This window comes from Lutra lutra, chromosome 10 (genome assembly GCF_902655055.1).
Source record: "Lutra lutra chromosome 10, mLutLut1.2, whole genome shotgun sequence".
Lineage (NCBI taxonomy): Eukaryota > Metazoa > Chordata > Mammalia > Carnivora > Mustelidae > Lutra > Lutra lutra.
Genome location: NC_062287.1, coordinates 55,326,246 through 55,338,391, shown reverse-complemented (window position 1 = coordinate 55,338,391; position 12,146 = coordinate 55,326,246). Strand labels below are relative to the sequence as shown.

General features: G+C 49.5%; 1 protein-coding gene and 1 pseudogene across 1 annotated transcript; both read right to left on the bottom strand.

Moving 5' to 3' along the window:
* Nucleotides 1–7,258: 7,258 nt before the first annotated feature.
* Nucleotides 7,259–8,844, bottom strand: LOC125079710 (olfactory receptor 2AT4-like; annotated as a pseudogene).
* A 1,920-nt stretch (nt 8,845–10,764) lies between these two features.
* Nucleotides 10,765–11,736, bottom strand: LOC125079709 (olfactory receptor 2AT4). Its single transcript, XM_047693494.1, has one exon. The coding sequence runs from the start codon at nt 11,734–11,736 to the stop codon at nt 10,765–10,767; it is 972 nt and encodes a 323-aa protein (XP_047549450.1).
* Nucleotides 11,737–12,146: the final 410 nt, after the last annotated feature.

The following is a 12,146-nucleotide window of genomic DNA, read 5'->3' as shown; positions in this document are numbered from 1 at the left end:
TGTGTCCCAGCCACACTCACAGGTCTCAGAGCACATTACTTACTCAGTTCCCTTGGCCTCTGCCTGAAGGTTTCCTTTCCCACCCTTCCGTCATTCCCTGCCTGACACGTCCTCCCTCTTCATGTCAAGAGCCAACAAACTGCCACCCCTCCAAGGGGGTTGTCTATATACTTGAAATTGACTGGAGGGCAGGGGCCAGGTCTGACTCTGCTCTATGACCCCTGCTTGCCTGAGTAGGGCTTGGCATAAATAAAGGCCTCACAGAATGTCTTCAGACACTTGCCAAGGCTTGCCTAGGCTTGGACCCCGGTCCCTTGTCTTCCTGCCCAGGACTCTTTCCACTACACAGGTCACTCTGCTCTAGCAGAGAGCAGGAGCCCGGAGCTGGTGGCTTGGGTGGTGGATCTCCCCCTGCGACAGCAGCAGCTGACCTGGGGACATCACACACACTCATCTCAGTGCTGCACTCGATAAGTGGGGGAAGGATAAAATTATCTACTGCCCACGTCCTATATCTCCCCATCCAACATAGAGGAGAGATAAAAAATGAACGGCACAAAATCCAATCTTCCTTTGCACAGAGTCTGGGAGAGGTGGCGGTGGGGGGGGGGTGCGGCGGCCCAAGCGGCAGCTCCTCGCATAGCGCATCTCATATTTATTGGCTCGTAATTGAAGGCAGCCTGGAGATGTCCCAGCACTGGCCCCCGGCAAGACAGATGGGGACACAATGCCGGCTGAGGGAGGGCGACAGAATGCAGACATGCTCACGGGATGGCAGCTGTGGAGGGGAGGCCAGAGAAGGGGAGGCGGCTAGTGGGCAGCTGCACCGGCCCTGGGAGTACCCCCGACGAGGGGTCAAGGTCCCACTTCTACCATCTACTTGTGTGACCTTGAGTCAGACTCTTCCTCCTCCACGCCCATCATTTCAGCTTTCTGCATCTTATTACCAGGGGATAGGAGAGCTGTCCCGGGATTTGGGGAAAATCCAGGCTACCAAATCCCTGTGAGGCTTAAGGTGAATCTCTGGACCCCTGAGTTTGTGCCTTCTAGTAAAGACGAGACGATGCCTCTGTCTTCCGTGTGAAGGCTCGGGGGTTTGGGACAATCTACAAGCAACCAAGAGTCCTGCATTTTAGCAACATCACTAGAAGGTTCCCTGTTGGGGAAGGCAACAAAACAGGAAATGTTGCCAAATAGTAAGAATCTGCTTTGGCTCCCATTGGCTCATGGAAATAATCCAAATTCCCAGGCTTGGAATTCAAGGCTCTAACTCTGGGTTTTGTTTTGTTTTTTGTTTCGGTACCACTGTGGGGAAAGAGTTTGGGGCTGGGGGCCAGGAGGCCTGGAATCAGTCTTACCACTATCTTGCTATGTAACCTTCAGCAAGGCTCTGACCGGCTTCCAGTCTCATTTTCCCTGTCTGTAAGATTTCTGTACATGATCTATGAGGTAATTAAGGTCTCCAGGTCCAGGGCCAGTCAGTGACTAAGGCCTGTCATCTCTCCCTCCAAGTGTCCCAGTCCTCCCCTCCCCCCCCCCTTTATAGGCTACTACCTCCCCTCAATACTTATCTTTTTCTCCTGGACCAACCCAGGAGCCTTCTGGCTGGTATCCCAGCCTGAACCTTGGCATAAAGGTTCTCTGCCCACCTTTCTCAACACTCCGGTCACGTGACCCTCCTAAAGCATGTATTGGACCCTGTGCCAAATCCTACTTCATCTTCCTTGACATTGAAGATGTTAGATGACCTGGCCCAGTCTTGTCCTCTGTGCCTCACCTAACTGCACGTTTCAGGTTGGTCTCCTCACTTGTCTCCTCAGTGCCTTTGCTCAAACTGTTCTCCCAGACCTTCCCCCTGCCCTCTCTTCAGTTCTGACACAGGATCTTCCCAAACCGGTCCCTGCTCCAGCCTCTCCAGAAACTTCTGGAGTTCTGAGCCCCACAGAGGACCCGTTCCCCAGAGTCCCCACAGCCTCAGGTATGAATGATGCCGCCTCTTCTCCCTCCTGCGGCTGACGACCAGAAATGTTTGAGTCACAGGGGTCCCAGAAGTGCCCTCCTCTAGTCTCCCATTGTATGGATGGAGAAATGGAGGCACAGAGAGGGGCGGTGGCCACATGGCAAGTCAGTGTAGAGCCAGGGGTGGGTCTCTTCCAGTGCCTGCTCTCTGGGGTGGGGACTCAGGGCTGGAGCAGAACTGCAGGAGAGACAGAGAAGGGATTGGGCAAAAGGGACCTCCTGGCCACCATGCCTCTCCTCTAGTGGTTAGGTGAGCTCAGCCTGAGAGACTCAAGGATGGGGAGAGGCTTCTACTGACTGAGTTCCCATACTTACTGGGCCCCTTGCTGGTTCTGTCACATCAGGGTTTGTAGGTCTCAGTGCTTTAGCTGACCAAGGCACAGGGTAGGGCGGATTTGCCCACATGCCCCAGAATGTTAGGTCTGACCAGGGCTGACACCAGAATCCAAGACCCTAGGAGCCCACCCAGCCTACCACATTCCCACTCTGGGCCACGTGGAGGGGGGGTGAGCACCTGGACACTGGAAGGCACCCAGCTCCCTCCCTAGCTGTCCTAACATCATTTCCATCTCTGGACAAGACTTTTCTCTACCAGTGGGAGCCACCCATTCAGTGGAACGAGCTCCTCGGCTGGGTGTCAGGGACACTTGGCCCCTGCCCTCGAAGCTCACAGGCCTGGAGTTCGGGGACAGGGACCCTTTAGGGGAAAGAAGATGAGGCTAAATCATCGTGGTGGTGGGTGGAGATGGATTGGGAGGGTGCCAGAGAGGGGGTGTTGGCAAAAGGACCTGTGCTGTCAGGATCCTGGGTGCCCAGGGGTGACGGTGGCCAGACCTGAGCTAGGATGCCAAGTATGTATCTCAGACCCACAGGGCCCTGCAGAGGACTGGGTCCTGATCAGAAAGCTGGCCCCTGCCAGGAAAAGGGCCGGGAGAGCCTTCCCCATCCCTCTCCAATTTCAGCGAACCATTGACTCAGGGCTGAAGTCACTGCTTCGGATGAAAGGCTGTTTTATGCGGGTGGGCTCAACGTCATGGTCACATTAAGTGGTGCCATGAGGGAGATTTTCCAGGTGTGAGGTTATTAGTTTCCTAGATGTAATTTCATAGGAGGAATATGGCCCAAATGGACCCTCATCAATCTTGCAGCTGAAGCAGCCTGTTTAAGACACCCAATTGCATGTTACCCCATAGCATGTCTGTCAGTGACACTGCAGTCGCCGTGTTCATCCCACAGATCATCAGAGAACACTGGGGGGCCAGGCTCAGGCTCTGGGAAGCCACAGTTCCCCACCTGCATCTCCTTTCGTTTTTATAGTTTCATTCTTTAATGCGTCTAGGGTTTATTTTGGAATATGATAAAAGGTGAAGCTTTAAAATGATTTTCCTCAGGATGCCTGGGTGGCTCAGTTGGTTAAGCATCTGCCTTTGGCTCAGGTCATGGTCTCAGGGTCCTGGAATTAAGCCCTGCTAGAATCGGGCTCCCTGCTCAGAGTGAAGCCTTTTTCTCCCTCTCCCTCTGCCTGGCTTTCTGCTTACTTGTGATCTCCCTCTCTCTCTCTCTCTCTCTCTCTCTCTCTGTCAAATAAATAAATAAAATCTTTAAAAATAAAATAATTTTATTCCAATTGGACTGAGTACCTGTGAATTGCGATCTACATCTACATTTTCCAGAGTGGTTCAATAGCGTACTGGTCCCACAAGATCCTCAGGAGTCAAAAGGTCTGTCGTGAGAAAGTCTAGGAACTGCTGCATCCTCAATGACCTTCTCAGAGATTCCCAGTGGATACGGACCTAGTAAAGGCTCTAAAGAGTCCTGCACCTAAGGAAAGCTTTAGGTCTTCTTCCATAATTTTCTTTGACTGCAGAAGCCATTTTTAAGTTACAGTTACAAACACAATGCAGAGAATCACCCACCTTGGAGTAAAGATGATAATAGAGCAGAACGAAGACTGAGGCCTCCTCTGCCTTGGATGCAGCTTCTGCTCGCTTACGGATCTGGGGTCATGGCCAGAAAACACACACACAGCCAGCTCTGCTCCAGGCCCTCAGTACTAAGGACTCTGCCAGGAGCCACACACCATGGGTGCCCCACAGAGGGCGAAGTGGCCTGTCTAGCACTGGGCTAAGACTTCACTGAGGAGCATTTGCTCTGAGCCTTGCAGGATGAGCAGGAGTGTGTGATGGAAACAGATGTGATGAGGGCAGGACCTCCTGAGTCTGGCAGAGACCCAGACCCTGTCTCGAGAGCCATGGGATGGAAAGAGCTGTATAAACAGAGATGCTTGTAGGGAGCCAGGTGAGAACGCCAATGCCTATGACATGGGTCACAGTGGGTGTGGACATCAAGCCAGAACAGGGTCTGGGAAGGGGCCTGAGCATTCACCTTCTAAGTTCAGGGTCTGCTTTGATAAGGCAGGGTCTCCTGGGGCCTCATTAAGATAGTTGGCACAGGCCACACATATGATCCCCTCCCAGGCCTCTGTTTCCTCGGGGAGTCTACGAAGTTCCTTTCTTGTCTGGAACAAGTAACTAGGGAGTTGGAGTGGAGCCGAGAGGAGAATGTGGGGAACCGAATTCCTAGGGATTAATTAGGGCCCTTCAGTGAGAATGGTTTCCCCGCTGGAGGCCAATTAGGGCAACTGGAAGCTTGGAAGAGGAAAGGGAGGTACGTGTGTATGGGCTGGAGGCAGACCCATCTGTCCTGTGCTGGGCTGCATCCCTCTTGGGAAGAACAGATCTCAGAGGCAAACTGTCCACTTACAGGAAAAATACAAGTGCACATAACCACAGAAGAGTTTTCATCCTCTAACTCTGTGTGAGGTCTTTCATCGTTATCACAAGAATCACCCTCCCCTGGGTAGCACTGTCCTACACTGAGCCCTCACTAGGGGCCATACCCTAGGCCAGGCCTTTGCATTCAGCAGCCACCAGCAATGCCAGAGCATTCCAATTTTTCCACATCCCCACTGATGCTTGCTATTTTCCTCATGTGTGTATTTCTTAACAACGCCCATCCTAATTTGTGCGAAGTGGTTTCTCATTTTAGTTCTGATTTGCATTCTCCCGATAACTGATGTTGTTGAGTGTCTTTCCATGTGCTTATTTGCCATTTGTATATCTTCTTGGAGAAATGTCTATTTAATTCCTTTGCCCACCTTTGAATTGTGTTAATTTTTCTGTTGTGAAGTTGTAGGAGTTCTTTATATATTCTGGATATTAATCCCTTGTCAGGTGTATGCTTTGCAAGTATCTTCTCCCATTCTGGGGATCGGTTTTTCCCTTTCTCGATAGTGTCCTGTGATGCATAAAGGTTGAAACTATTTTTTTAACTGGGAGATACGCATTGATTGTGCCTCGTGGTGGGTGAGGCTGCAGGCGGGAAACGTTATTATCATTATCATTGTTGCTGTTATTATTTCAGGTCCACTCCTGAAAAATGTTTAGGAGAGGGACCCAGTGAGTGGGGTGGAACCAGCCTCGGATTCCGTAGCACCGTAATCCACTGTGATTCAGTCAATGTTCCTTCTAGAAGGGGAACTGAAGATGAAAAGATGTCATGAGGTTCTGCCAGACACGCAGGAAATGACAGCCCTGAACTGAATCTGAAACTGGTACCAGAAAAGAACTTGCACAAGACAGAACTTCAGTAGTAATCTTGTGATACTCGTGGAGTTGTTTATCGGGTGGTAGTGGAGTAAAGAGAAAAAAAAATCCCTTCCACGTCCCCAGGTTAGATTCTAAGAGCTTATGGAGCTCAGAGGCAAGGCAACTTACTAAGTTGTCTTTTTTTAGACCTTGAGGACTGTGGTCCCATAGAGTCGTCTAGAGACCAATTTCAAGGACTAAGGCAAGTGCTGCAGAGTGCATGTGATTTAGATAGAAGAGCATGAGTCCAGATTCCAGTTGCTCAGTGGCAGTCAACAAGGAGACCGAGAGCCTTGCTGTCATTCTGCTTCCAGAAACCCTTTCTGACCACAACAGGATTGGTGAGACCGTGGAACACGGAGTCTGGGAACAAATCCTCCCCTTGGCTGAGCTGCATCACTGGATGAACTCCCAGCTACCTTGGGTTTTATGCAACAGGAAAATGGTTAAAGTTAGCGCCATGAGTGGCAGAACATTGAACCCTGGAAATTGGAATGACAGTATCTGTGATGAGCCAGAGATGAGGTTATCTGTCACCTGGGTTCCCCCAGATACTTTCACTGTACAGTCTGTCTGTCCCTGTCTGGACAAGCTGGACAGGTCTTCAAGAGACAATCTGGCATGGTGGGGGGAAAGAATAAGGAGCCCGGCTGGGCTGCTAGGGCCAGAAAGAGAAAAAAGAGAAAGACTAGAGGTTGTAGACACAACATAGTAACCGTAAAGGGAGACTTCTCTACTTAGCTCCCCATTGTTGTGGAATGGCTGGGAAATAAAAGAACTGTAAAGCTTCGATGCCCACACAGATTTGGGAAGGAACGTCCTTTACCTAAGCAGAAGCTAGAGGAAGGGTCTGCTCTACTTTTATGACACGAGTGTCTAGAAACCAGAGGAAAATTTCCCGTGTGACTGGTGTTATAGTATTTGTTGTGGCAGTGAATTTTCAGGCAACAAGGACCGAGAGGGTGGCAGTGTCAGACTTTTTCCTCGAAGGGGATTTCTGACTTGCTACCACAGCAGAAAAGGGAAAGGTTGATTTGCACTATCTGTTGGCAATCCTGGGGACATCTAGAAACACGGGAAGAAGAGACACAAGGGGAAAGATGGAATTTCTTGCTAGTCAAAGGCTTGAAGTCTCTGAGATTCAAAATTCTTTGAGCTAATGGAATTGTGATCACATTATCTTCATAGTCTTGTGAGATTTGGGATTCATAACTTAAAAATTGAATAGAAAAATCCTTTATGTTTTATCTGTGAATTAAGGAAAGGTGGGTGCCTAGGTGGCTCAGTGGTTAAGCAGCTGCTTTCGGCTCAGTTCATGATCCCAGGGTCCTGGGATCGAGCCTCACGTCAGACTCCTTGCTCAGCGGGAAGCCTGCTTCTCCCACTCCCTCTGCTTGTGTTCCCTCTCACTATGTCTCTCTGTGTCAAATGAATAAATAAAATCTTTAAAAAAAAAGAAGGAAAGAAAATCATTATTTTATTATAATGGAGGAGAAACACCTAGAGCTGTATTTTGAGATTTTTGTTCTACCTAGCTATCTGAATTTTCTACTTTTCCTTCTATTGTTATTGGCATTTGTGAGTAGGTAAAGTTACACCTGTGAATCAGCGTTCCTCACATTCTTTGGGTCCTGGAGACTTGTCGTTTTGGTGATGGCTGCTTTGACATCCTTGTTCCTTAGGGCATAGGTGAGAGGGTTGAGGACAGGGGTGAGAAGAGCATACACCACATTGGCCATGATGTGGGAGTTGAGGGGCAGGTCGGCCCTGTAGGCCACAGAGGCTATGACAGTGCATAGGTAGTAGGTATCAACCACCAAGAGGTGGGAGCAACAGGTGGAAAAGGCTTTTGAGCGTCCTTCTTGGGAGATGATGCAAAGCACCAAAGTCAGGATATGGGCACAGGAGAGAAGCACCAGGGGAAGGGGCAGGAAGGACACCTCCATGGTGATGCAGAAGCCCATGAGGGTCTGGGACGTGGTGTCAGAGCAGGAGGCCTGGACCACAGCCAGGTGGTCACAGAAGCAGCGAGGGATGTGAGCTGCATTGTCAAAGGCCAAGTGGGAAGTCTGCACCCCAGTGGGGATGTGCGGGAGGAGGGCAGTGAGCCAGGCTCAGGCTGCCAGGGTGGCATAGGTGTGGGGGTCATGAGGACAAGGTATAGCCCAGGGGGTGGCAGATAACCACATAGTGGTCATAGCCACGGCCACCAGGATGAAGGCTTCTGAGCAGGAGAAGCTGTGGAAGAGGTGAATCTGCAGGAAGCAGGCAGGGAAACTGAGGAAGCGGTCCCCAAGCAAGAGAAGGGACGGCATCTTAGGGACAGTGGTCATGGTGCAGAGGATGTCCAGGACTGAGAGACTGATCAGGAAGAACTCCATGGGCTTGTGGAGGCTGGGCTATGCCACCACAGCCACTAGGATGAGCAGGTAGAGCAGGAGAAAGACAAAGAAGATAGGAAGAGAGAGGGATGTGGGCAGAGAGGGAATGCCCACCAGGTAGAAGATGGCTGAGGACTCCTCTGATCTATTACAGGCTATGGTCTCTGTGGTGGGTTACTATGGATGCCCAGGAAATAGGTAGTGGAAACATCTGGAGACAAATCATATCTGGAAAACAGAACAATCAATGCTTCTGGAATGCTAATTTTGTGATTATCACTGCATAATTAAGGTTACACTCTTTTCTTTTATAATCAAGTATGGGAAAGTATCTACAATATGCAACCATGTGTCACATGCTGGGTATCGAGTAAATACTTGAACAAGACAGAGACGGTCTCTAACTTCATGGAGATGTTTCTAGTGGAAAAAAGACATTAAGCAATGAATCACATAATCATTTAATTATAGTTGTGTTACGTGTTATGGACGGATTCTGTTGTCTCTGGGTGTGGGGCTCTTTGTCAGGTTACAGTGAAGAAAGTGACATTGGAAATGCTCTTGATGGGAAGAATCATTCCTGATTGGAGTCAGAACTGATGGTGGCTTCTCCCACAATTGGCAGCAACAAAGAATCCAAGACAGCATCTGTGTGACTCCATAGGACATAGGTATCTTCTGTAGCTTCCTGCTGACTGCTGCGGCTCAGCAGGGGGCTTTTGTTTAACCATTGCATGCCCACTACCCAGCAGGCCCCTGGCACCTGGGCAGAAGTTGTCATGTGACGAGGGGGGCATTGACCATAGAGAGAAACTGGCTTGCAATAGCTGCTCAAAGGTGAAAGAACCCCTCCCAGAGGAACCAGAAGGGATTCTGGGTTTTCAACCCACAGATCTGGGGGTTTGAGCTAAGGGAAATACTGATTTGCCCTCTCTGTTGGATTTGTCCCTTGGACAAAGGGCCCCAAGAAATCTATATAGATATCGGTATTCCTGTCTCACTAATCCCGGTGACTCCATGAGCAGTGTCCCCATGATTTTCCTGGAGTCACCTCCAATTTCTCTCTCTTCTCACAACACCTCTGTGTGGAAGACCAGCAATGTAAAAACTGGAAAAAAACATTTTTATTTTCAAATGCAACAATTTTCTCCCCAAAGACCAGAGAGTGGGCATAGAATGGGCAGAGGGTTGGGGCACCTGGGAGACTCAGTCGGTTAAGCGTCTGACACTTGGTGGTGATCTCAGGGTCGTGGGATTGAGCCCCGTGTCGAGCTCCACGCTCAGGGAGGAGTTGGCTTGAAGATTTTCTCCCTCTTCCCCTCCCCCCAGTCTCTCTGTCTCTCTCAAATACATAACCAAATATTTTTTTAAAAAGAAAGAAAGAAAGGGGCTTTCCCAGCTGCCACAGGGAAACCTGCAGGGCCCCCAACCAGAGCTCAGGCCTTTGTTTCCAAAAACAGGCTCTTTCTTCTATGTCATGTTTCCTGGAGGATCCAGAAGTTCAAGTTTCCAGGGAAGAAACTTGAGGAGAAAATACTAGGACCAAGATTTTCTGTTTCCCTTTCCATTTTTTTCCCATTGATAACATCAGAGAAATCTATATTTCATATTTCTTTCTGAGTCTCCCTCTGGCGAGTGCTGAAACAAGACATGGTATCTGCCAATTCAAAAGTTCCTTTGAAATCTTCCAGAAGTCAGACCCAAGGACCTTGCCCAAGAGTGAAAGTCCTCCGTCCCAAATTGAGAGGCTTATTCCTTACTCTCCGAACCCCACCCTGAGACGTTGGGCCTCTGGGATTTTCTCACACCTGAAGGAATGCGACTGCATAGCATGGGCATTTCTGCACTCAGAGAGGGAGTTGTGCCCAACAGTCCCGGGTGAGGCAGAATACGACATCTGGGAGGCAGAAACGCCGAGGGTCAAGGCCAGAGAGGTCCTCAGGGGTCACTGAGTCCAGCAGTTTTCTCTTCCCTCCTCTGCTTGGCTGCTTTGCAATCCCACCCAGAAGCACACCTTGTCCAGATCTGCCAGGATAGGTGGTCTAAGGTCCCACAGCCTGTGTATCGACAGCCAGCCTAGATCCTGGTTGCCTCCTTCTTGGGCACCCAATCTCTCTTCCTCATCCCTGGTCCTGGTTTATAGGTCCTGGCCTCTCTGCCTTGTTTTCCCACCCCAGCATTCTCTGTCTGTCGTGGGGCACTTTATCCCTAGCCCTACTCACCGGCTAACCCTGGTCCACACGGTATCTCCTGTGGTATCTCCATGCAAGGCCTTTTTGCTGTGGAGCCATGACCCATTAGACCCTATGCTTTCTCCTTTTAGCTAGGTCTCTTGGGTACTTTCTTTCAAGATGGTCCTCCTATGGGAACTGTACCCTTCATCCCTCAGAGATCCCTGGCATCTCTTAGGACATATACGGGGAGGGTAGGATTTGTCCCTAGACTTTGCCGATAACGAGATGAGTATCATTAACAGCCCTCAAGGGCTCAGCCCTTTATGCCAATGGTGTAGACTTTTTATTTTGATGGGAAGTCTGACTGAAATGCATGGATGTGTCATCTTGTCTACCTGACTTGGCCTGTTGGAACCGTCTGCTCGGTTGAATTCTCTTTTATCATTCTATATTCATTAATTTATTTACTCAACAATATTTATTGAGCTCCTAATCTGTCTCGGGTGCTGTTATTTGGTGTCCTGAGTGCAGAATTAGCTGCGTCTAAAGCGCGAGGGTTCTTATCCAAGACTGGGTCTTGAGATATGTGATTTTGGTGATGGCTGCCTTGACATCCTTATTTCTCAGCGTATAAATGAGAGGGTTGAGGATTGGTGTGAGAATGGCATATGCCACATTGCCCATGATGTGGAAGTCGAGGGGCAGGTCGGCCCTATATGCCACATAGGCTATGGCAATGGATGAGTAGTAGGTACCAACCACCAGGAGGTGAGAGCTGCAGGTGGAGAAGGCTTTCGAACGTCCTTCTCGGGAGCTGATGCGAAGTACCGAAGCCAGGATGTGGGCATAGGAGAGAAGCACCAGGAGAAGGGGCAGGAAGGATACCACCATGGCGATGCAGAAGCCCATGAGGGTCTGGGGCATGGTGTCAGAGCAGGAGGCCTGGACCAGAGCCAGGTGATCACAGAAACAATGGTAGATGTGAGCAATGTTGTTATATGCCATCTGGGAGGTCTTGACCGCTGCTGGGATGGGCAGGAGGAGAGCGATAAACCAGGCACAGGCTGCCAGTGCAGCATTGGTCTGTGGGGTCATGTGGACAGGGTAGTGCAGGGGGCGGCAGATAGCCACATAGCGGTCATAGGCCATGACCACCAGGATGAAGGCTTCTGAACATGTGAAGCTTTGGAAGAGGTACATTTGCAATAAGCAGGCAGGGAAGCTGAGGAAGTGGTCTCCAAGCAGGAACAGGGACAGCATCTTGGGGACAGTGGTCGTGGTGAAGAGAATGTCCAGGGTTGAGAGGTTGATCAGGAAGAAGTACATGGGCTTGTGGAGGCTGGGCTCTGCCACCACAGCCACCAGGATCAGGGCATTTCCCAGAAGGATGAGAAGATAAAAGAGGAGGAAAATAAAGAACACAGGGAGGAAGAAGGTCTCTGGCAGAGAGGGGATTCCCACCAGGTAGAAGACTGGTGATCCATCCGCTGATCCATTGCAGGTTGTGGCCTCCATAGTGAAGCAGAGCTGGATTTCTGGGAGATAGGCAGCTGGAACATCTGGATCCTGGAGATATCTGAAAACCATAGAAACAAAGGACTCTGGAATGACATTTTTTAATGTTTATAGTTACCATAAGCACAATCACTTACAGCCAATTCTAGTAGACTGATTGTAAGTTGTGGTATTTATTGATATCTATCATGGGAATCCCAAGTTCCTCCCTTTCTTCCTTGGTCAAATATTAATTACTAATTCATAATAACCTACCAGACGGAAGTCATTATGTTGTGTTCACGTGATACAGTGACGAAAGTGAAGAAAGCAGACGAAATTCCTATCTGAGAGTTCACATCTTATTGAGAAAGTCAGATCTTAACAGTTGATTACAGAATTATAATTGTGAAAAATGCTTGGAAAGAGTT

Coding starts and splice junctions, on each gene's coding strand:
- LOC125079709 (XM_047693494.1), bottom strand. CDS start 11,736: ATGGAGGCCACAACCTGCAATGGATCAGCGGATGGATCACCAGTCTTC.